We start from the raw sequence: 25,869 nt of genomic DNA on the forward strand, positions 1-25,869 counted from the left end.
AGTATCTAAGAGAACCGGGTGTGGCAGGATGAAGTGATTCCTGGAGGATATATGTTTCCCATTTGGAAGCAGAATGGCTGGGATTGCTTGCCAGACAGCCACCTTTCTGATGACGGGTCTTTTCCTTCTAGTCTGATGGCTCCCAATTAGACAGTGGTTCTCTTCACTGCCAGGAGAACAGTCACCACAAATATGTATATTGAAGCTGGCCTCCTCAGTGCCAGGAACTTCATTTTTCCAGCCAACGAGGGATTTTCTGTAGAATTGCAATATTTGCTTCATTTATACATGCAATCTGATCCCGAATTTCACATCTTTGCTTTAGGTATAATTTGGCCAGCTGTCAGCAGAGTTACAGTAGGATTTCGCATTAGGTACAGTTTTGAGAAAGTTTATGGAGATACCGTGTTTCTGTAAAGGGGAATATAGTGATGGGCAAATAATGAATTTTCCTGCATTACAGTTGACCATTAACTCTTAGGAAGTGGAACAAATGACGGCCATCAGTGTTACTAAAAGTTGACAGGAATGAATGATTTGACCCTTCCTGTATTAGGCAAGGGCTCCCTGTATTAGGAAAGCTGCCTTGAGTCGGCATCTTTGCCCGATAGCTTCCCTTTCACTGCCTTAGAAGCCCATTCAAAGCTACTTCAAGTTTCCACTGAGCCGTTAAATTGCTTGCCTCCCAATGGCGTGGAACCTTTATGAACAGTTTTTATTTGCTGTTACTTTTACAGACAGGATATTATTAGATATGCTAATGCAGCCAGAAGATCCTGACCAGGGATCCAGGCAGCAGGCAGAGGCATGGCCTAGAAGAAGAATAACAGAATCAAAGTCCTGGGTTTAAAAACAACAAAACTCACCTGTCTCAAAGCAGGACTGTACTCATATTCTCCTCCCTGCATCTTTGGGTCCAGACTGCCAGCCCTGGCAAAATTGAACTCATTGAATTACTCAGCAAGTGGAAGGGAAAGTGAATGTGTGACACGTTTATTGGAATATGATGTGTCTCTCTGTAAGTGAGTTAAGGGGAGTGATGGAGAGAGGAAGATACTCTGTGGGCCCTAGAAACGTGTGTGGGCGGGAATATTAGATGAAAGTTACTGAATCCAGCCCACACCAAAGGGTCTGCAGGCTTGTTACAGAACCTACAGCAGTCAGCTCATCCTTGGCCTCTGGGCTGCCCAGCCAGGTCATTGCTCAGGTGGAGGGACGGTGAGAGCTTGTTGTCTCTGCAGTAACCGCCAGCCTCCTTTTTTTTGGTTTCTTTTGTTCATATTCACTGTGTGATCTCACCATATGTTTATCTAAATAGCCATTTTTTATTACATGTTTGTAAAGAGTAGGAAAATGATGACATCACCCTACTTTTTTTCTATTTTTTTTAAATTGAAATATAGTTGGTTTACAATGTTGTGTCAGTTTCAGGTGTACAGCAAAGTGATTTTATATATATATATATATATATACACACACACACATATATGTGTATATATATATATAAATATACATGTATATATGTATATGTATATACATATATATATTCTTTTTCAGATTCTTTTCCACTATGGGTTATTATAAAATATTGAGTATAGTTCCCTGTGCTATTCAGTAGGTCCTTGTTGTTTATCTGTTTTATATATAGTACTGTTAATCTGTTAATCCCAAACTCCTAATTTATCCCTCCCCACCTTTTCCCTGTGGTAACCATAAATTAGTTTTCTGTGTCTGTGGGTCTGTTTGTGTTTTGTAAATAAGTTCATTTGTATCACTTTTTTAGATTCCACATAGAAGCAGTATAATGTGATACTTGTCTTTGTCTGGTTTACATAGCCTTACTTTTTATAGTTCATTTCCCTTCAGCTACCTAAAACCATGTTGCAAAAGAAGGATACATATTTGTGGTGATTGTTTTCCTGGCAGTGAGGAGAACCACAAAATCTGTGAATTTACAAGGAATCATGTAGTCCAGCGGTCCCCACCCTTTTTGGCACCAGGGACCGGTTTCATGGAAGACAGTTTTTCCATGGACCAGGGAGGCGGTGGGGAAGGGGGATGGTTCAGGCGGTAATGCGAGCGATGGGGAGCGATGGGGAGCGGGAGATGAAGCTCCACGCACTCGTCCACCGCTCACCTCCTGCTGTGCGGCCCAGTTCCTAACAGGCCACGGACCGGTATCGGTCCACGGCCTGGGGGTTGGGGACCCCTGATGTAGTCTAAATCCTTTATTTTAGAGAGGGGGAAGAAAGAAAGGCAAAGGCCCAAAATAAAATAGCTGGTCATTAAGAGTTCTGGGACCAGAAGTCCCCAGTGTTAGCACAGTGCTGTACATACACTAATTTAATCATATCACGGCATAATCAATGAAACTCTTCCCAGAAAGCTTTAGCTTATATTTTGTTTGCCCGATGGGCAACTAAAATAAGCCATGGGCCTCTTGGCATTGTAGGGCCATTACTGTTATATGTCCTACTTTTTCATGTATGTTGAGAGCATCAGACAATAGCTGAATATTGAAGCCACTTTCATAATAAGTACTTTTTATACCAAAAGACCAGTTGCTTTTTTTTTTTAATGAGAAGTGGACCATCTTATTATCTTCTGAGCAGTGGCCTGGCCAATAATACATATTTTCCTTTTGAAACATATTTATCCAAAGAACTTACCACTTCCATCTGTCCTCCTTCCTCCCTGCTGGCCTCTTTGAGCCTATGTTATCTACCTTTTCTGTCCAATTCCTGCTTCAGTTCCCTTTCTTTTGTCCTTCCTTCATTTACTGACTTATTTGTGTGTCAGTGGAAGGGCTTTGTGCTAAAGCAGGAGAGAGTTCGTTAGGGGTGACTCAAGTTAACACATGATTTCAAAATGTAATCACGTGTGTATGTATTACATACTTGAACTTATACAGACAGGTGAACTTGTTCTCTTCATATTAATCATGCTGCAGTGCTTTGCCTTGGACAATGCTGCCGTTATTCAGAATATCATTGTATCATTGGGGGGGGATTTTTTTCCTTCAGAATTGCTTTAAGAGTCATCTAACACGGTATATAGGAAATCAGTGTCATTACTGTGGGCTTAAAAGGCAAACAGACTTGGGTTTGAATTCCAGCTCCTATACTTAAGTCTTATGGCCATGGTCAAGCCACTAAATCTCCTGAAGCCACCTTCCTCATATGTAAAATGGGATACTAACATCTACCTTGCAGTAAGCTTTCCAGGGAGTAATCCTGGCATGAAGCAGGTGTTTGGCTGTGACTAAGGCTGTGACTATTTCTGTGTAGCTTGGTTACCCGTATTTTTACCAAGTTTAAGAGAAAACTTTTGACCATTTCCAAATATCAAAACTACTAGGAAAATAGAGATTTGCCACCAAGGAAGATAGTTTAGAGGAAGTAATTTCATAAAGCAATGTTGATAAAAGTGCTGTTAGCATGAAAACATCGCTGGGATAAGTAATGGTCCTCTGAGGTGACGATTTTGAATGAGACAAGGTTTGTTTGAGTGTAGATATTTGTAGGAAAAAGAATAGTGTTTAGTAAAATTCAGAGTTGATTACTTTATAACAGGTTTTTCAACTTTGCACTAGTGCAACTAGAGCTGCGTAATTCTCTGTTTGGGAGCCCATCTTATATATTGTAGGAAGTTTAGCAACTTCCCAGTCTTTCCGCCCTAGGTGCCAGTAGCAACCCGACCCCAAGTTGTGACAACCAGAAGTGTCTACAGACACTGCCAGGTGTCCCCTAGGGACAAAATCAGCCTTGCATGAGACTACTGCTTTATAGGAAGTCATTCTGGTTGTGAAAAGAGCATATGCTTTGATGTTTGAATCACTTACCAGCAATATGATGTTGACAAGGTAATTAAACTCCTTAAGCCTGAGTTTGCTCATCTGTAAACCAGGTTGGAGATCCCTATGGTGTGGATTAAATGAGATACACCACATGCAGGTGGCCTGCACAGCCCCTGGCAGCTAGATGGCTGTTAACAAAAGTTCAGTTCCTTCTTCATTTATCCCCTCCTTTCACTTCTTAATTCAAATGGGGAGGTTACCTAGTGTGATATAAAAAGATTACAGAATCTCTATCAAAATTCTGTGCATTTTCCACAGAAATAGAAAAAAAATCCTAAAATTCGTGTAGAACCGCACAAGACCCCCAAATAGCCAAAGCAATCTTGAGAAAGAAGAACAAAGCTGTATCATACTTCCTGATTTCAAACTATATGTATTACAAAGCTATAGTAACCAAAATGATATGATACTGGCAAAATGATACAGACACATAGACCAGTGGTACAGAATAGAGAGCCCAGAGATAAGTCCACGTACGTACAGTAAACTAATCTTTGACAGGGCACCAGGAATACATAATGGAGAAAAGATAGTCTTTTCAATAAATGGTGTTGGCAAAACTGGATATTCACATGCAAAAGAATAAAATTGGACCCTGTCTTACACCATGTGCAAAAATTAACTTGAAATAGATTATAGACTTATATCTAAGACCTTAAACCATAAAACTTCTAGAAGAAAACATAGGGAAAAACTCACTGACATTGTCTTTGACACTGATTTTTTTTGGCTGTGACATCAAAAGCACAGGCAACAAAAGCAACATAAACAATAAAAGCAAAATAAACAGTTGGGACTACATCAGATTCAGATGCTTCTGTACAGCAAAAGAACCATCAACAAAATGAAAAGGCAGCCTACTGAGTGGGAGAAAATATTTGCAAATCAGATATGTGATAAGCAGTTCATATCCAAAATATATAAAGAACTCACAGAGTTAAGTGTTGGTGAGAGTGTGGAGAAAGGGGAACACTTGTACACTGTTTGTGGGAATGTAAATTGGTTCAACCATTATGAAAAACAGTGTGGAGGTTTTTCAAAAAATTAAAAATAGAACTACCATGTGGTCCAGCAACCCCACTTCTGGGTATATATCCAAAGGAAATGAAATCAGTATCTCGCAGAGATATCTGCACTCCCCTGTTCATTGCAGCATTATTCACAATAGCCAAGGTATGGAGACAGCCAAAGTGTCGGTCAACAGATGGCTAAAGAAAATGTGGCGTGTGTGTGTGTGTGTGTGTGTGCAATGAAATATTATTCAGCTGTAAAGAAGAAGGATATCCTGCCATTTGCAAAAACATGGATGTACCTGGAGGACATTATGCCAAGTAAAATAAGCCAGACACAGGAAGACATATATTGTATGATCTCATTTATATGCAGAATCTAAAATTTTCAAGCTTATAGAACCAGATTGTAGAATGGGAGTTGCCAGGGGCTGGTGGATAGGGAAAAATGGGGAGATGTTGGTCAAAGGGTACAAACTTTAGTTATAAGATGAATGAGTTCTGGGAATGTAATGTACAGCATGGTGACTATACAGTTGGTAATACTGTATTGTATACTTGAAATTTGCTAAGAGAGTAGATCTTAAGTGTTCCCACCACACAAAAAAGTAACCATGTGAGATGATGGATGTGTTAACTAACTTAATTGTGGTCATCATTTCACAATGCATACATATATCAGATCATCACATCGTAACCCCTGGAGTGGGGGAAGATTGCAGAGGAGTCAACATAGCAAATGTGAGGTGACTTACTGGCTTAGTCTGTAGAAATTATGGCTATTTAAAGTAAATAAGAAAAACTACTCATAATTTAGCCAAAAAGTTGCCCATAGATCTTTTTTCAAAATGCTATTGGAGTATAGTTGATGTACGACGTCGTGTTAGTTTCAGGTGTGCAGCACAGTGATTCCGTTATACATATACATACATTCATCCTTTTTCAGATTCTTATATAGGTTATCACAGAATATTGAGTAGAATTCCCTGTCCTATACAGTAGGTCCCTATTGGTTATCTATTTTATATATAGTAGTGTGTGTATGTTAATCGCAAACTCCTAATTTATCCCTCCCCCTGCATTTTGTTTTCGAAATCTGAGTCTGTTTTTGTTTTCTTTTTTGGCTGAGTAATATTCCATTGTGTATATGTTGCCCATAGCTCTTAGCTGACTAGGAGTTGGTTGTCTAGAGAGCACTTAACTTTGGAATGGTTTGAGAAATATTTCAAAACGATTCTGCTGTTTACAGCCCACAAAACCATGGACTGAACCACTGTGGAAGAAATGAGGTTAATGGGAATTAAGGAGATGGTTTTAAGAATTAAATAAGAGTATCGTAAGTAAAAAAAAAACTTATCACAGTTCCTGGGACATAGGAGATGCTGGATAAATGTTAATTGCCCTTCTGTTTCCCAGCAGAGAATCCCAGCCACTAGTGTTGTGTCATCTTCAGTGATGGTATTTGGGGAAGGCTTCTTGGGAAGAGCTAGGATCTGAAAAGCCATTTTGGTGTAACACGTGGAACTTAGTGACTGACTTCTCAGTTCTGCTGGGTAGAAGTCCCTTGACGGGGAAGCCTGGCCCTGCCTTGCCTCCCGTCCTGCTCCTCCTAGTTCACTGCCCTAGACCCATCCTCACCTGCCTTCCGCTCTTAAGAGCAGCAGACTGTTCTCCCCTGTGCGTGTTTGCACAAGCTGTTTCCTCGGTCTGGAATGCTCATTGTTACCTAACTGAGTCTGTGTATCCTTCAGGGTCTTGTTTGTTTGCTTATTGACCTTTATCTTTTATTTATTTTTTACATTTATTGTCTTCTTTCTAATTTTACAGGCAATACATGTGCATTGCAGACAACTAGAAATACATAAAAGCATAAAGAATAGCAATCGCCCGTAATCCCCACCCCCCAGAGATAACCTCCATTAGCATTTTGATGCGTTTCCACCCAGTGTCTACATGTTTTTTAAATTTAAGTATAACTGACCTACAACACTGTTAGTTTCAGGTGCACAACATAGTGATTCAATATTTCTATATGTTACAAAATGATCACCATGATAAATCTAGTTACCATCTGTCACCGTACAAAGATATTACATAGTTATTGACTCTTCCCCATGCTATACATTTCATCCCCATGACTCGTTTATTTTGGAACTGGAAGTTTGTACCTCTTAATCTCCCTCACCTATTTCACTCATCCCCTCCCCACTGGAAACCACCTGTTTGTTCTCTGTATCTGTGAGTCTATATCTGTTTGGTTATGTTTGTTGATTTGTTTTCTTAGATTCCACATACAAGTGAAATCATACAGTATTTGTCTTTCTCTGGCTTATTTTACTTATCATAATACCCTCTAGGTCTATCCATGTTGTCCCAAATGGTACTTCAAGGTCTAGTTTAAATGTCCCTTTCTGAGAGAGGTTGATATTGCAAAGAATACCAAATCTAAAAACGATGCTATTATTCATTCTCACAGCACTTGATCTTTTCCTTTGTAGCACTCACTTTTCTGTGTTTACATGTTTAATATTTACCATTCCCTCCCCCTAGATTGTAAGCCAGAGGGGAGCAGGGGCCATGGTATACTAGGCCATTGTCTACCCCATGCCACATAGTAGGTGCTCAATAAGTTTTATTGAGTGGTTGAAAGAATAAATGACTAAATGATCACAGCTGTGGCATGTAGTTGGAGGAGATCCATATAATGAGGTACCTGGGTGCTACAGTTAAGGGTTTGGTAGTAGAAAGCAGATCTACTGTATTTTTTCTCTGATGCGTAAAAACAAAGACAACTAAATCATACATATTCAGTGTATACAGATAAATATAAAAACACAATTACTGGTAATACCACCATTCAAAGATAACCATTGAAGTAAGGCAGGGCCAAAGCAGGGAATTCAGAAAACTGTAGGGCTGCATACCCTAGGTCAGCGTCAGTGGTGATGGAAGTCTTCCTAGTGGGGGATCCCAGGTGTCTGTTAAGCAAGTTTCGATGCAGACTCAGTGGGGAGTTGATCTTTCTCACTGAGGAAACCCGTGCCTTCTTAGTGTTGTTGACTTGGTATTAGTCAGGGTAGGGTAACTGCTATAACAAATGGCATCACAATTTCAGCGACTTAACATTAAGTTTTTTTTCCACTTATGCAGCGTTCCAAGGTGGGTGTATCCTCATTGGGCAGTCTCTTCTTTAGGTGACCGCTTGATAATCTAGTCTCTTTCCATCTTCACGTTCTTCCCTCTCTTAGTTCCTGAGATCTCCTTTCAGACAAACAACAAGAAAGACTGTGGTGAATTGCCAGGGGTGTTTTGTGTGTTTTGTAACAGCTTTATTGAGATATAATTCACATACCATACAATTCACCCATTTAAAGTGTACAAATGTACAAGTCAGTGGTTTTTAATATATTCTCAAAGTTGTATAACCATCACAATAATCAATTTTAGAGCATTTCCATCATCCCTGCCCCCAAAACCGTGAACCTATTACCAGCCACCCCTCCCCACCATTTTCTACTAACCTCTCTCCCCAGCCCTAAAAAGCCACTAATCTATTTTGGCAATCCATTAGCAGTGGCTCCCTATTCCCCCACCTCACTCCCTAGCCCTAGGAAACCACTCATCTATTTTCTGCCTCTGGGTTTGCCTATTTCGGACACTTCATATAAATGGAATCATATAATATGTGATCTGTTGTGACTGGCTTCTTTCACTTAGCAAAATGTTTTCAAGGTTCATCCATGTTGTAGCATGTGTCAGTACTTCTTCCCTTTTTATGGCTGACTAATATTCCATTGTCCCGATAGACCACATTTTATTTATTCATTCATCAGTTGATGGACATTTGGGTTGTTACCACTTTTTGACTGTACCAGGGAGATTTGTATGAGTCTGGTCAGGAAGTGATGTTTGTTACTCCTTAGCACATTTCATTGACCAAAATCCAGTCTCATGGCCCAACCTACCTGCAATGGAAGTTGGGAAATGTGCTCTGGCTGAGTGCCCAGGGGAAGGAAAAGTAGATGGGGTTCAGTGAACACATCCTAGTCTCTACTACAACTTGCAAATAAGGAATAGAGTTTAACTGGCTCCATCTTGTGGAGACCCCTGGGAGCGTATCAGAGAGCAGAACCAAAGTTCGGGCAGGAACACTCTTTGGCTCCTCTTGCCTTTGTGAGAATGGGAAAGCCAGCCTGAGAAATGCCCAGCTCCACATCAGGGCCTGCCAGCCCACACTGTAGAGCGTAATCTTCACAGATACCATTCTGTGGTCCCAGGAAACTGAGAAAGGTTGGGATCGTGGGAACAAGGGTGGGATGATTTAATAGTGGTTCTGCCCTGATACATAACTAGGTCCTATTTGTAGGGCATGAAAACAACCATTCTGGTTCATATGTTTCTCTGGCTCTGGGCATTGCTCACACTAAAACACAGATTGCCTCTAACCATTCCTTCTCCTTATGTAAATATGAGGCATCTGGCTGGAGTAGGGCACCTCCTTTCTTGCAGCAAGTGTGTATCTGTCAATATCCAATCAGGAAACAGAAACTACTCTAAGTATTTAAAATAGAGGAAATATAATACAGGAAACTGGTTACACAAGTGATGGAAGAGCTGTGAAGGCAAACAGGGAACTGAGGCGGCTCAGAAATTAGCATCAGCAGGAAGCAGCTACCATGAATCCCTTGGCTGGAGGGACACAGGAGAGAGGTGATCTTACCAGAACCCAGGGGCCAGGATCACCTGGAACTATTGCGAGTCAGCATGTTGGGAGCTAGGTGTAAAGAAGAGATGCAGCTGGTTGCTAAAACCACCATACAAAACACAAGAAGAGGGTGAAAGTGCCCTGGCTTCCTCCCCTCCTCCAGCTACTCGTCCACCAGTGCCTCCCACTGGCTGCTCATTGCTGGTAATCAGCTGACCTGGGAGCCTGGGAAGCAGCCTAGAGGAGTCAGCACCCCTGTGATGCAGAGCAGAGCCGGGGAAAGAGGAGTGTATCTCAGGGCAAACAGACCAGTGATCGGCCTGCAGGACACAACTTTCAGAAACACTACTCAATTTTTATGTATTTTTTAATACAAATTTATTTTTTTTTATTTATTTTTGGCTGCATTGGGTCTTTGTTGCTGCGCCTGTGCTTTCTGTAATTGCGGCGAGTGGGGGCCACTCTTCGCGCAGCGCGCAGACTTTGCAGGCTTCTCATTGCAGTGGTTTCTCTTGTTGTGGAGCACGGGCTCTAGGCGCACGGGCTTCAGTAGTTGTGGCTCATGGGCTCTAGAGCGCAGGCTCAGTAGTTGTGGCACTTGGGCTTAGTTGCTCCGCGGCATGTGGGATCTTCCCAGCCCAGGGCTTGAACCCATGTCCCCTGCATTGGCATGTGGACTCTCAACCACTGTGCCACCAGGGAAGGCCCTCTATGTATCTTTAAGTCAACTTTATTAAGGTATAACTTATTGATACATACAATAAAATGCACCCATTTGAAGTGCGCAATTTTATGACTTTGGCCAAATAGATACACCCAAGTTACGCCACCACAATCAAGATACAGAATGTTTTATCTCCAGAAGTTCTCTTTTGCCCTTTCTTAGTCACTTTCCCTCACCACCCAGCCCCATTTGGATAATTTCGATTGTCCTGTATTTCAGTTCACTGATCCTTTCTTTTGTAGTGTCCACATCTGATGTTATGCCCACTCAGTGATTTTTTTTTGTATTTTTGACTTTTTCCGTTCTAGGACTTCTTTTCATTTGTTTTTTGAGAGTTTCCATTTCTCTTACAAAATACACATACACATACGTTATATTTATAGAAACAATATATTTACAATAGTTTTAAAGTTCTTGTCTGCTAAATTCAGTAATAGTCATTTCTGAATCTGGTTCTTCTGATTGTTTTATATTGATCATGGGCCACATTTTCTTGCCTCTATGCATATCTCAAAATTTTACTGTATTCTGGACATTTTATCTACAAGAACAGTGGAGACTAAAGTACAATTTCAATTTGTTTTGTTTGTTATCCTGAATATCTGAGCCCTTTCTTAGGTCTGGCAATGAGCATGTATGACTGATTTTTTTCATATTTCTCCTGAAGGATAGATAGCTGGGTTGGGAATGGACCCTCCTTTTTTCTTTTTTTTAAACATCCTTATTGGAGTATAATTGCTTTACGGTGGTGTGTTAGTTTCTGCTTTATAACAAAGTGAATCAGTTATACATATATCATATGTCCCCATATCTCTTCCCTCTTGTGCCTCCCTCCCTCCCACCCTCCCTATCCCACCCCTCTCCAGCCCTCTTCATTTCATTTATTTGTTTTCATTTATTTCTGATCTGATCTTTATGGTTTCTTTCCTTCTGCTAACTTTGGGGTTTGAAGTGGGTCTCTTGTAGACAGCATATATACGGGTCTTGTTTTTGTATCCATTCAGCCAGTCTGTGTCTTTTGGTGGGAGCATTTAATCCATTTACATTTAAGGTAATTTTGATATGTATGTTCCTATTCCCATTTTCTTAATTGTTTTGGGTTTGTTATTATAGGTCTTTTCGTTCTCTTGTGTTTCTTGCCTAGAGAAGATCCTTTAGCATTTGTTGTAAAGCTGGTTTGGTGGTGCTGAACTCTCTCCACTTTTGCTTGTCTGTAAAGGTTTTAATTTCTCCATCAAATCTGAATGAGATAGATCCTTGCTGGGTAGAGTAATCTTGGTTGTAGGTTTTTCTCCTTCATCACTTTAAATATGTCCTGCCAGTCCCTTCTGGCTTGCAGAGTTTCTGCTGAAAGATCAGCTGTTAACCTGATGGGGATTCCCTTGTGTGTTATTTGTTGTTTTTCCCTTGGTGCTTTTAATATGTTTTCTTTGTATTTAATTTTTGACAGATTGATTAATATGTGTCTTGGCATGTTTCTCCTTGGATTTATCCTGTGTGGGACTCTGTGCTTCCTGGACTTGATTAACTATTTCCTTTCCCATATTAGGGAAGTTTTCAACTATATTCTCTTCAAATACTTTCTCAGTCCCTTTCTTTTTCTCTTCTTCTTCTGGAACCCCTATAATTCGAATGTTGGTGTGTTTAATGTTGTCCCAGAGGTCTCTGAGATGGTCTTCAATTCTTTTCATTCTTTTTTCTTTATTCTGTTCTGCAATAGTTATTTCCACTCTTTTATCTTCCAGGTCACTTATCCGTTCTTCTGCCTCAGTTATTCTGTTATTGATCCCTTCTAGAGAATTTTTAATTTCATTTATTGTGTTGTTCATCACTGTTTGTCTGCTGTTTAGATCTTCTAGGTCCTTGTTAAACGTTTCCTTTATTTTCTCCATTCTATTTCCAAGATTTTGAATCATCTTTACTATCATTATTCTGAATTCTTTTTCAGGTAAGCTGCCTATTTCCTCTTCATTTGTTAGGTCTGATGGGTTTTTGCCTTGCTCCTTCATCTGCCGTGTGTTTCTCTGTCTTCTCATTTTGCTTAATTTACTGTGTTTGGGGTCTCCTTTTTGCAGCCTTCAGGTTCATAGTTCCCGTTGTTTTTGGTGTCTGTCCCCAGTGGCTAAGGTTGGTTCAGTGGGTTGTGTAGGCTTCCTGGTGGAGGGGACTATTGCCTGTGTTCTGGTGGATGAGTCTGGATCTTGTCTTTCTGCTGGGTGGATCCACGTCTGGTGGTGTGTTTTGGGGTGTCTGTGGACTTATTATGATTTTTGGCAGCCTCTCTGCTAATAGATGGGGTTGTTTTCCTGTCTTGCTAGTTGTTTGGCATAGGGTGTCCAGCACTGTAGCTTGCTGGTCGTTGAGTGAAGCTGGGTGTTGGTGTTGAGATGGAGATCTCTGGGAGATTTTCGCCGTTTGATATCACGTGAAGCTGGGAGGTCTCTTGTGGACCCGTGTCCTGAAGTTGGCTCTCCCACCTCAGTGGCAGAGCCCTGACACTTGCCTGGAGCACCAAGAGCCTGTCCTCCACACGGCTCAGAATAAAAGGGAGAAAAAAAAGAAAGAAAGAAGAAGATAAAATAAAATAAAGTTATTAAAATAAAATATAATTATTAAGAAAAAAAGTTTAAGTGAAAAAAAAAGACAGAACCCTAGGACAAATGGTAAAAGCAAAGCTATACTGACAACATCACACACAGAAGCATACACATACACACTCACAAAAAGAGAAAAAGGGAAAAAATATATATATATCGTTGCTCCCAAAGTCCACCTCCTCAATTTGGGATGAATCGTTGTCTATTCAGGTATTCCACAGATGCAGGGTACATCAAGTTGATTATGGAGCTTTAATCCACTGCTCCTGAGGCTGCTGGGAGAGGTTTCCCTTTCTCTTCTTTGTTCGCACAGCTCCCTGGGTTCAGCTTTGGATTTGGACCCGCCTCTGCGTGTAGGTCGCCTGAGGGCGTCTGTTCTTCTTCGCTCAGACAGGACGGGCTTAAAGGAGCCGCTGATTTGGGGGCTCTGGCTCACTCAGGCCGGGGGGAGGGAGGGGTGCAGATGCAGGGCAAGCCTGCGGCTGCAGAGGGCAGCATGATGTTGCACCAGCCTGAGGCGCGCCGTGCGTTCTCCCGGGGAAGTTGTCCCTGGATCACGGGACCCTGGCAGTGGCGGGCTGCACGGGCTGCACAGGCTCCTGGGAGGGGAGGTGTGGACAGTGACCTGTGCTCGCACACAGGCTTCTTGGTGGCGGCAGCAGCAGCCTTAGCATCTCATGCCCGTCTCTGGGGCCCGCGCTCTTAGCTGCGGCTTGCGCCCGTCTCTGGAGCTCTTTTAAGCAGCGCTCTTAATCCCCTCTCCTCGTGCACCAGGAAACAAAGAGGGAAGAAAAAGTCTCTTGCCTCTTCGGAGCTCCAGACTTTTCCCGGACTCCCTCCCGGCCACCCGTGGCGCACTAGCCCCCCTGCAGGCTGTGTTCACGCCGCCAGCCCCAGTCCTCTCCCTGCGCTCCGACCGAAGCTCGAGCCTCAACTCCCAGCCCCACCCGCCCGCCCCAGTGGGTGAGCAGACGAGCCTCTTGGGCTGGTGAGTGCCGGTCGGCACCGATCCTCTGTGCGGGCATCTCTCCACTTTGCCCCCCACACCCCGGTGGCTGCGCTCTCCTCCGTGGCCCCGAAGCTTCCCCCCTCCGCCACCTGCAGTCTCCGCCCGCGAAGGGGCTTCCTAGTGTGTGGTAACCTTTCCTCCTTCACAGCTCCCTCCCACTGGTGCAGGTCCCGTCCCTATTCTTTTGTCTCTGTTTATTCTTTTTTCTTTTGCCCTACCCAGGTACGTGGGGAGTTTCTTGCCTTTTGGGAGGTCTGGGGTCTTCTGCCAGCGTTCAGTAGGTGTTCTGTAGGAGTTGTTCCACGTGTAGATGTATTTCTGGTGTATCTGTGGGGAGGAAGGTGACTCCGCAGTCTTGAAGGTCCTCCTGGGCCCTCCTTTTAGTTGGACTTAGTTTACTTGTGATTAGCCCAAACCCCAAACCTCTTGCCCCTCTGCTGCCTTTTTGATCCTGTCAGTGTTTGAGCAGAGAAGGTTTTTGCTGATATTTCTGAAATCTTTAGATTCAGTTTTTGCAAGGCCCCAAATCTGAGTTCTGTGACAATTTTTGTGGTGTCCTTCTACTTTTTTTTTTTTTTTTTTTTTGCTATACGCGGGCCTCTCACTGTTGTGGCCCCTCCCGTTGCAGAGCACAGGCTCCGTATGCGCAGGCTCAGCGGCCATGGCTCACGGGCCCAGCCGCTCTGCGGCATGTGGGATCTTCCCGGACCGGGGCACGAACCCTTGTCCCCTGCATCGGCAGGCGGACTCTCAACCACTGCGCCACCAGGGAAGCCCTATCCTTCTACTTTTGAGCCTTTCCTTCACTGTGGCTTCTTTGGCAAAATTCAGGGGGTGGGTGTGAGGCAAGAGAATTATTACACTAAGTGATCTGTGTTTGCTTGGGGACCCTTCCAGATCCCATTCTGTCCCATCAACCCATAATACTGTTCAAAACTTGGCTGATTTTCTCCTTGTCCTTGTGAAGTTTCTCTATGAAGGGCTCTCTCTTCCATTCATCAGTACCTAGACAAGGCACCCAAATATGGAAGCTATTGCGGCTCTCTGCTCACCTCTGAAAGGTTCATTTTTCTCTAGAATTCATTTAATCAAGGAAGTTCTTCCTTCCATTCAGTATAATTTTTGTATTGTCTGGATTTTTATTGTTACCAGAGGAGCTGAAGGCCTTTCACATTCTTCTACATCCTAATTGGAAGCGGAAGTCTCTTAAAAGGTTTTTGATGGGCAACCTAAGAAACAGTTTGTTCTAGGAAGGACACTGGTCTAATGAGACCTTTTGCTTGTTAATTCTTAGGGCTGGCTTAGAAGAAAGGTTTCTTTGGAACTCTGTCTCCCACCCTGTGAACTTTCTCTCGTAGACACACAGTATAGAAAAGGTGGATAGGCAGACAGGATGGTTAGTGACAAATCAGTGCTCTGGCAAACCTGTAGCTCACAGTAACCTTGTGAGGTAAGCAAAGTCAAACCTACGTTCCAAGTGAAGAACTGGGGCACAGAAAGGGCAAGTCACTTGCTCCAAATCCAGGTGGGTAGCACCTGTGTGAAAATAACCAGAACCTAGCCTTATGTGACTCCCAGTCCGGTATTCTGTTTTTACTCTGTGCATTTTATTGTGTAAATAATATATGAATGTTTATATATTCTTGTGAAAAATCGAAGAAAAAGACATTTGAAGTAGTTGTGCCTTGTAACTCTAATCTCTGATCCCACTCATATTCCAGAAATAACCTCTCTTGTCAGTTTGGTGTATGTCCTTTCAGACAATTTTGTATGTGTTTACATACTATTAAACTATGTCATACTGCAGGGTTTTTCAAATACAAGACCATACAGGATACGTTCTGTTATTTTCTTTGTTCACTTAGGAATCAGTGCTTGGATATCTTTCCATGTCAGTACATTTAGTCCTGCTCCGTTTGTCATTCATTTAATAGACTTTTTTTTTTTTTGAGCAGATCCGGTTCTAAGCACTGGGGCACAGCAGAAAACAGACCAAACAACAAAATCCTTCCATCTTGGAGCTTATATTCTCAAATGGGGAGAGAGAATTTAAAAATAAGTAAAATGATTAAAACAGGTTAGGGTGATAAGGAAGGCTAGTGGGACAGGGAGATTGCGATTATAAGTTGAATGCTCAGAGAAGACCTCACTTACTAGAGAGTAACTTGGAGAAAAAATCCAAAAGAGATGAGGGAAAATACCGTGTAAACATGTGGGCAAAGAGCATTCCAGGTAGAGGGATGAGCACGTGAAACATCAGAGTGGCTTGTGCAGCTGGAGCAGAGTAGCTGATGGTGGGGGGAGAGGGCGGGTGTTAAGAGGTGAGGTTGGAGAAATGACTGGAAACCGGATCTTGTAGAACCTTGAACCTTGTAGGGCATTATAAGAGAATTGGCATTTGCTCTGAGATGGGAGCCACTGGAGGGAATTTTTTTTGAGATGTAATTGGCATATAATATTTAATATTAGTTTCAGGTGTACAGCATAATGATTCATTATATGTATATATTGTAATTCTAGTTAGTATACATCACCTCACATAGTTGAAAAAATTTTTTCTTATGAGAACTTTTAAGATCTCTCAGCAATTTGCAAATATACAAATACAGTATTATTAATTATAATCATCGTGCTGTACATTACATCCCCAAGACTTATTTATTTTATAATTGGAAGTTTGTACTCTTGACCCACTTCACCCATATTGCCCACCTCCCACCCCCTCCCTCTGGCACACCAGTCTTTTCTTTATACCTGTGAATTCAGTTTTTTTGTTTTTAGCTTCCACATACAAGTGAGATTATACAGTGTTTTCCTTTCTCTATCTGGCTTACTTCACTTAGCATAATGCCCTCAACATGTCCATCCATGTTGTTGCAAATGACAAGATTCCTTTCTTTTTTATAGCTGAATAATAGTTCATTGTGAACATGTGTGTGTGTGTATACACACACACACACACACACACACACACTGCATTTTCTTTATCCAGTTTATCTGTCTATGGACACTTAGGTTTTTCCATGTCTTGGCTATTGTAAATAATGCTGCAGTGAACATGGGGGTGTGGATATCTTTTTGAATTAGTATTTTTGTTTCCTTTGGATAAATGCCCAGAAGTGGAATTGTTGGATCATAGAGTAGTTCTATTTTTAATTATGGGGGGAACCTCCATACTGTTTTCCATAATGGCTGTACCAATTTATATTCCCACCAACAGTGCACAAGATTTCCCTTTTCTCCACAACCTCATTAACACTTGTTATCTCTTATGTTTTTGATGATAGCCATTCTAACAGGTGTGAGGTAATATCTCATTGTTTTTGCATTTCCCTGATGACTCATGATGTTGAGCATCTTTTCACGTACCTGTTAGCTATCTGCATGCCTTCTTTGGAAAAATGTTAGATCCTCTGCCCATTTTTAAATCAGACTTTGAGGTTCTTTTTTTTTTTGCTATTGAGTTGTATGGGTTCTCTGTATATTTGGGATGTTAACCTCTTATCAGATATATGATTTGTATGGAGAGTTTTGAGAGACATGTTGTGACTTAGAGTTTAGCAGGATCACTTGGACTGCTGTGTTGAAAACAGATCATAGAAGGGCAAGGGTGGATGCAGAAAATGGTGGTGACTTGGACCAGGGTGGTCCTTGTGGATTTCATGAGGAACAGGCCAGTTTTGGATATGGTTTAAAATAAAAGCCAACACGTTTTGTTGATTGAACAAAGGGTGTTAGCGGAATGAAGCATGACTCCAAAGTTTTTGGCATGAATAATAGGAAGAATGGATTGGCCATTATTAATAAGATGGAAAAGACTGTGAGAAGAATAGGTTTGACGGGACAGTCAAGAGTTTCATTTTGGACATGTTAAGTTTGAGGTATTAGACATGCAAGCGAGATGCCAAGAAGGCAATGGATATGTAAGTCTGGAGTTTAGGGGAGCACTCTAGGCTGCAGATAGAAATGTGGGTGTCATCAGAATATAGATGGTTTGAAAAATCATGATACTTGGATGATATCACCAAGGGATCTGATGTAGTTTCTCATGAAGAGGAAAAGTCCAAGCATTGTGCCTAGGGACACTCCAATGTTGAAAGATCAGAGAGGTGACTAGGAACCAGAAAATTAGACTGAAGTAGAAGGAAAATCAGGAAAGTATGGTATCCTGCAAGCCGAATAAAGAAGGTGGTCCAAGGAGGATGGAGTGCCTAACTGTCGAATATGCTGTTGGTAGGTCAGAGAAGAGAAGGGCTGAGAATTGATCAGTGGTTTTAGCAGTGATGCAGACCTACTGAATCAGAATGTCCAGGATTAGACACTGATGCCTGAATCCCATCTCCAGAGATTAATTTAATTGGTCTGAGGTACAGCCTGGACACCCAAGGTTTTTGAAACTCCCCAGGTCATTCTAATACGCAGGCAAGGTTGAGACCCCACTGTCTTAGTTAACGTCCTCTCTTAAATTGTGAAATGCCCTTATTATCAGAAACGGATGTGACTGGAGTGATGACACACAGGACTATTTATCTATAGGCTTGTTCTTGGATACTTTGGGATCTGAAAATTATAAGCAGATTTGAAAACTGATTATTAACCACTAAAGGGATTAGCTGTTTAGCACCTGTCTCAAAATGGCTTTTAAGCTGAAAATCCCTTTGCTTTTCACTCTTTGCAAATGTTTGATTTTTTGTTTTGTTTATTCTCAGAAGACCTTTTATTTTGAGTAACAAGGGTACGTTTCAAGTTAATGAAAAAATTCAAGGGAAATCTTGATGTAATTGGTCTAAAGAAAACCAACCAAACAAACCTGAACTCAGATCAATAATTAAGCATTTAAAAGAGTTAAGTACATCCTTTCAGAATCCTGAATATTTCACACCTCAAAAGTTGGCTCATAACAGGTATAGAAATTTTGTACCTCATTAAAGTTTTAATCTTTTTCATTTTCTCGCCACAGACTCTAGAAATTATTTAAATGCTTTAGTAAATTTGAGTTGAGTTGGTAGCTGTTGGCTTTTAAAAATTAAAGAATATCATGGGTGAGCTGTTTATCAACAGGTCTTGTTCATAGGCTGGTAAGGTTGGATTCTGTGGCCAAAGAGCGGAAGGATCCAATGTATTAGAACAAGGCCAAGGTAGAAAATAGAAGAAGTCTGAGTTGAAATAGAGGCTTAATTATTGCAGGCTTCCAGAAGGATGCCAAGTGTCTGGATTAGCCCTTCTCAGCCCAGGTTGGGTTCTGCAAGAGAATTAAGCCTTAATGCCCTAAGGCCTTCATTGTATCAATTGAATGAGCTCTCTTATTCATCCTTAATGGGGCTGGCTGTGTACCATCCTTGGGAGAATGGAGAAAATAGTCACTCAAATAATCAAATAATTTTCTCTAGGGCTTAATTCTCTAGCAGGACCCCAGTTGAGAAAGGCTGTTTTAGGTACTAATCTGTCTTCTTGGATGACGTAGTAGTCTTTTCAGGTACAGGTCCTCAGGAAAGAAAGCAAAAAAGAGCCTGATGTAAAATTGCCAAGAAATTTAAAAGAATAATCCCTTTATTAGAATAGTTATTAGTAAAATAAACACAAGAACACCTTGTACAAATCTCAACAAAGATTTTTTGAACAATTTAATGTGTATCCTTCCAGACTTTTGTCTCTGCACATAAACTTATATGGAAATAGAGTTTAGTGCAAAGAGTGGGATCATGCTATTCATTTAGTTCAGCAGTTTTTTTTCCCATGAACTGTTATGGACGTTCTTCTATATAATTACATACAGATTTGCCTCTTTGCAAGGGTTGCATGATATTCCATAGTTTGGTTGTTACAAAATATATTTTACCACTCTTATGTTAATGGACATTTGGATCATCTCCAGTTTTTCAGTTATGAACAATGCCATGATAAACATTTGTTCAAAAATTCTTGAGTGTGTATGTGTGTGTGTCTGTGTGTATATAATTATTTCTATATTATAGATTCCAGAAGTAGAATTGAGCTGAGTCAGGATGAGTACCTTTTCCTTTTTTATTATATAAATTTCAAATACATTCAAAAGTAAGGAATAATATAACAAACCCCCGTTTATCCCATATCCACTTCAGTAATTATCATCACAAGCCAGTTTTGTTTCCTGCTCACTCGCACACACTCCCTCTACTGCAACACTGGGTTAATTATGAAACAAAGACATGCCATTTCAACTCTAGATATTTCAGTATGTGTCCCTAAAGGTTAAGGACTTTTATAAAACATAATCATGATTATGTTATCATACCTAAAAATTGACAATAATTCCTTAATATCAGTGTTCAAATTTTCCAAGTTGTGTCTGTCTCTCTCTTTTTTTTTTTTTTTTTTTACAGTGGGTTAGTTTGACATGATCCAGACAAAGTCTACACATTGCGTTGGTTGATATGACTCTTAAGTCATATCAACTCTTCTCCTTCTCTTATTTTTTTTTTTTGTTTTTGTTTTTGTTTTTGTTTTTGCGGTACGCGGGCCTCTCACTGTTGTGGCCTCTCCCGTTGCGGAGCACAGGCTCCGGACACACAGGCTCCGCGGCCATGGCTCGCGGGCCCAGCCGCTCCGCGGCATGTGGGATCCTCCGGGATCGGGGCACGAACCCGTGTCCCCTGCATCGGCAGGCGGACTCTCAACCACTGCGCCACCAGGGAGGCCCTCCTTCTCTTATTTTTTCTTTTCCTTATTATTTATTTGTTAGAGAAGCCATTTGTCCTGTAGAATTTCCAAATTTCTGGATTTTGCTGATCATATCCCTGTGGTGTAATTTAGTAAATCCCTTCCCCCACTAATCCCCATAAGTTGGTAGTTAAATCTGGAGGCTTATTTCAGATTCTGGTTTGATTTTTTTAATTTAATTTTTATTTTATATTGGAGTATAGTTGATTTACAATATTGTGTTAGTTTCAGGTGTACAGCAAAGTGATTCAGTTATACATACACATATATCCATTCTTTTTCAGATTCTTTTCCCATATAGGTTACTACAGAATATTGAGCAGAGTTCCCTGTGCTATACAGTAGGTCCTTGTTGGTTATCTATCTTATATATAGTAGTGTGTGTTTGTTAATCCCAAATGCTTATTTATCCCTCCCTGCCTCACGTTTCCCCTTTGGTAACCATAAGGTTGATTTCAAGATCTGTAAGTCTGTTTCTGTTTTGTAAATAAGTTCGTTTGTATCATTTTTTATAATTAGATTCCACATATGAGCAATATCATATATTTGTCTTTCTCTGTCTGACTTACTTCACTTAGTATGATAATCTCTAGGTCCATCCATGTTGCTGCAAATGGCATTATTTCTTTTTCTGGCTGAGTAATATTCCATCATATATATGTACTACATCTTCTTTATCCATTCCTCTGTCAGTGGACATTTAGGTAGCTTCCACATCTTGGCTATTGTAAATAGTGCTGCAATGAACATTGGGGTGCATGTATCTTTTTGAATTACGGCTTTCTCCGGATATATGCCCAGGAGTGGGATTCCAGGATCATAGGATAACTCTATTTTTAGTTTTTTAAGGAACCTTCATACTGTTCTCCATAGTGGCTGTACCAATTTACATTCCCACCAACAGTGTAAGAGGGTTCCCTTTTCTCCACACCCTCTTCAGCATTTATTGTTTGTAGACTTCTTGATGACGGCCATTCTGACGCGTGTGAGGTGATACGTCATTGTAGTTTTTATTTGCATTTGTCTAATAATTAGTGATGTTGAGCATCTTTTCATGTGCTTTTTGGCCATCCATATGTCTTTGGAGAAATATCTATTTAGATTGGTTTGATTTTTTTAAAAAAATACTTAATAGTTGATTGTGTACTTTATCTGTTTTTTCTCTTTTTGTGATGTTAGTGGCCCTTGCGATCATTGCCTAGATCCGTTATTTCATTAGGGGTTGTAAAATAGTGATATTTGAATTTTATAATTAATTCCTGAGTTATTAGCACAAATACTTTATAAAGAGAAATTTTTACTCATCAGTGACTTGGTTACCCTGGTGTACAGTTTGTATGGGAAAAGGAAGCTATATGCTTAATTTTACCTTGATCAGTTTTCAAAAACAATGAATTCGTTTGTTAGCATCCTCCAAGAGTGACTAGTGAGGTTTTATAAGATCATTATGAACTCATAATTCTAGTGATCGTTGATGTGTTTCAATGCTTTATAGTTATTGTTCTTCTTAACGCTCTAATTGTCCCCTCTTTGGCCAAAAACTGCTTCCGGTTGGCTCCTGAGTCTTTGATATGAGTTTAGTAGCTTCTTTGCTTCTTTGTGTGTTAAGATGTTCCAGGATCATCTTAGACATATCTGGAATCAATGATTCTTTCAAGGAGTCCTGGTTTCTTTAGTGAGAGATAATGTTTACAGACCCCAGTCAGGGCTTGGAGGTTCTCATTGCTACTGAGTTGGTCATTACTTTGGGCCTTTTTGGTAAACAGTGCTGGGGAAACCACCTCATGGATTCATACTGATATCCCAATTCAAATTGAGGACTATAGGATGTTTACTTCTGTGATTTTGTATTTGTATCTCTTATGCTGAAAAATCTGATTCCTCATGATATTAATTTAACATCATTGTTTGTTGTATTCTATACTGTAAATATAAATATTCAAAATACCAGTTTTCAAAATACCAGTATTAGTGTTTTCAAAATACCAGTATTAGTATTATCACTAACAGTATGATTACTGGAAACTTTTTAAGATTTCTTTGCATTTATATTTTTGTCCTTAGGTTATATCCTCTTAGGAAAATACAGTCGAATTGCTGTGTTTTTAAGCCATGTGATAAATTAGTTTCTCTCTTTTGTGGGTAAAGCCATCAACCGGATGCACAGGTTCATTTGTTTTGTTTTGTCCCAGCTGCAAATTCAGACGGTATGTTCATTGGCAAACAGTGTCTTTAGGCAACATTTTAAAAATTATTTCGTTTTCTTTTATAATTATGTAAAAATCTTATGTATCAATAGTTTCAAAGTCAAATTCCAAGAAGTGTGACCTCTATCTGTCCCTGTCCCCTTCATCATGTTTTTTCCCTCCACCTATCAGTAGCCATTTTTGTTACCTTTTGTTTTATCTTCCATTTTGAAAAAATGAAAGCAGATGCATATATTTATTCACATCCCCCCCTTTTCTTAATAAAAAGGTAGCATTCTCTGCACAGTGTTCAACATCTTGCTTTCTTGTCTTAACAGGATATTCTGGAGATCTCTCCACAGCAGTATTACATAGATGTTGTTTCATTTCTTTTTATAATGTTTAATATTTTATATTATAATATGAATATGAATATCATTAGCCATAGTTGATTTAATCAGTCCTCACTTCTGATGGACCTGTGCTTCCAAACCTTCACGGGAACACTGTTAATATTTCACAGCCGCAAACTCAAGTTATTTTGTGGCAAAAAATTATTTTAATAACTGTCTAAGGAATCCATTTCCTGTACATAAAATGAAAATTTTACCATATAATGGAATAATAAAGAAGACTGTGATTTATGAATATATAAATAATTTTTTATTCCGATGGGTATAACAGGAATTACTAAATTACTAGAGTCCATCCCTGTTTGAAGATGGCAAGGCATTTCAGGTCAAGAAATGCCAGGATACATTTCTAAATTCATCTTGTCTTTCTGAATTTGGGGACCTGCCGCTTTTCCAAAAGAACCTTGTGTCAAACTGTCTTATCCTCATGATTCAGGCTTAGCTTCTGAAATCCTTACTCTCCCATCCAACGACAGGAGGCCGCCATATTATTTTGTTTCTGTCTTTCCAAATACATTGATCTGCATATGCTTTCATCTACAGTCTAGGTCTAATTTAAAGAGGAAGGATCAGGTAGGACAGAGTATGATTGAATGAGACTTACTGGTGTGGATCTTAAGCAGTTCTTTCATTTGAATATGAAAAATGAAATATAATTTAGGTTTTTTTTCCTGCTAAAGCACCAGCCTTTCATAGAATGAATGCATATATACTCCCGTGTCTTGATTCAGACATTTGTCATCTTATCACACGAATCTTTCAGAAGAAACAGCACAGGCGATCATGAGAAGGCTCTGCAGGTCATGCTCCAGGTTCTGCAGAGCTGTGACCACCCGGCCCCCGACATGTTCTGCCTCTGCAGGAGGATGTACAAGGACATCTTCTTGGATTTGGACTGCAAAGATGATGCCAGCTGAGACAATGCCATTGAGTGGTAAACCCTCAGCCCTAGTCAGTAGCATGTGCATCTTTGCAAAGAATAGAATTGCACAGGCTAAGGATCCAGGTCTTTTCCCTACATATGTGTGTCTGCCTGTTTGCTGGCAGTGAAAAAAATGCCATAAATGTGGTCTGGGAATTTCCAGATCCCTTTTTCCAAAAGGAAACCGTTAGAAACAGGCTTTTCTACTGATGACATTCTTTCCACAAGTTAACTCATTTATAGGGGCGAGGAGGCTCAGCACACTCCTTCCCATCTACTCCTTCCAGAACCTTGTTCCACCATCGTCATAGCATTATCTTCTCAGTGAGCTGTTCATTACTTACTCATTCATTTATTCAACAAATGTTTATTGAGGGTTTACTGCATGCCAGAAACTTTCTAGATGGTGGGGATAAAGGTACAGCAGATACGAATCCATGCCCTCATGGACCTTGCATTGCTGGTAAAGAAAGTCAGACAAACAAATACAGTAAAATATATAGGATGTCAGCTGATGGTGAGGGGGAAAAGTTAATCAGGGACGAGGGAAAGGAGGATTGGGAGTTGTCTGCAGTTTTGTATAGGATGGTCAGTGACGGTGAATAAAGATGTAAAGGTGATGAGGGAATGAGCCTTGCAGATAACTGTGTTCCAGAAGGAGGGGATAACAAGGGCAAAGACCCTGAGGAGGAAGCATGCTGAGCATGCTCAAGGATGGTGAGGCAGGAGCAAGGGGGAGAGTGGCAGGAAATGGGAGAGAAGAAGACCCTTTTACTCTGAGTGAGATGATACAGTGCTGGAATATTCTGAGCAGAGGAGTGACAAGATCTGACATGCATTTTAACCAGAGTACCCTCACTGTTATGAATACATTTTAGGGGGTGTGTCAGCTATCATTTGCTGCATAACAAGCATCTTCTGGGAATTCCCTGGTGGTCCAGTGGTTAGGACTCTGCGCTCTCACTACCGAAGCCCTGGGTTCAATCCCTGGTCAGGGAACTAAGATCCTGCAAGCCGCACGGCTTGGCAAAAAAAACAAAAAAACAAACCAAAAAAACCCCCCAAGCATCTCCAAAACTTAGTGGCTTAAAACAATGATTTATGATTTCTCATGATTTTATGGATTGCCCAGGCAGTTCCTCTGGTGGTTCCACTCCTTAAGTGCTGAGCTTACTCCTAAAGTTGTAGTCATCTGGAGAATCAGCAGGGCTGGAAGGTCCAAAATGGCCTCATACACACTTGACAGCTGGTGCTGGCTATTGGTGGTGAGCCTCCATTCTCTAACGGGTAGTTCTAATCCTGGTAGACCAGCTCTCTTACATGGTGGGCAGCATTCTCAGAGAGTGGATGTGGAAGCCAGAAAGCCTCTTAAGGCTCAGGAACTCACACAAGGTCAGTTCTGCCACATGTTCTTGGTCAGAGCAAATCACGTGGTCAGCCCAGATTCAAAGGGGTGGAGAAATAGACTCCAACCTGTGGGTGGGAGACGTGGCAAAGGCGTGTGCATAGTGGGATGGGAGGGCTTTGTGGTTATTAAATAATCTATCACATGGGTGAGGGCAAAAGCAGGGAACAGTTAGGAGACTATTGCAGAAATTCAGAGAAGAGCTCATGGGGACTTGAACCAGGGTAGTAGCAATGAAAATGATGAGGTGTCAGAACCTGGACATATTTTAAAGGTAGAGCCAACAGCCTACACCATCCCTTTCCATCACAAGAGCTCTTGGTATCGCTGCTGCAGTCTCATT

At 40.8% G+C, this 25,869-nt stretch overlaps 1 protein-coding gene across 1 annotated transcript in view; it reads left to right on the top strand.

Annotated features, from left to right (window-relative positions):
• The window catches only part of MAP3K15 (mitogen-activated protein kinase kinase kinase 15), a gene marked incomplete at its 5' end in the record, with an annotated part of 93,540 nt that overhangs the window by 14,307 nt on the left and 53,364 nt on the right, over positions 1-25,869 (top strand). The window contains 1 exon segment of the mRNA XM_060086559.1: positions 23,963-24,133. Within this exon segment, the coding sequence (XP_059942542.1) occupies positions 23,963-24,133 (171 nt within the window).

This window comes from Mesoplodon densirostris, chromosome X (assembly GCF_025265405.1).
Source record: "Mesoplodon densirostris isolate mMesDen1 chromosome X, mMesDen1 primary haplotype, whole genome shotgun sequence".
Lineage (NCBI taxonomy): Eukaryota > Metazoa > Chordata > Mammalia > Artiodactyla > Ziphiidae > Mesoplodon > Mesoplodon densirostris.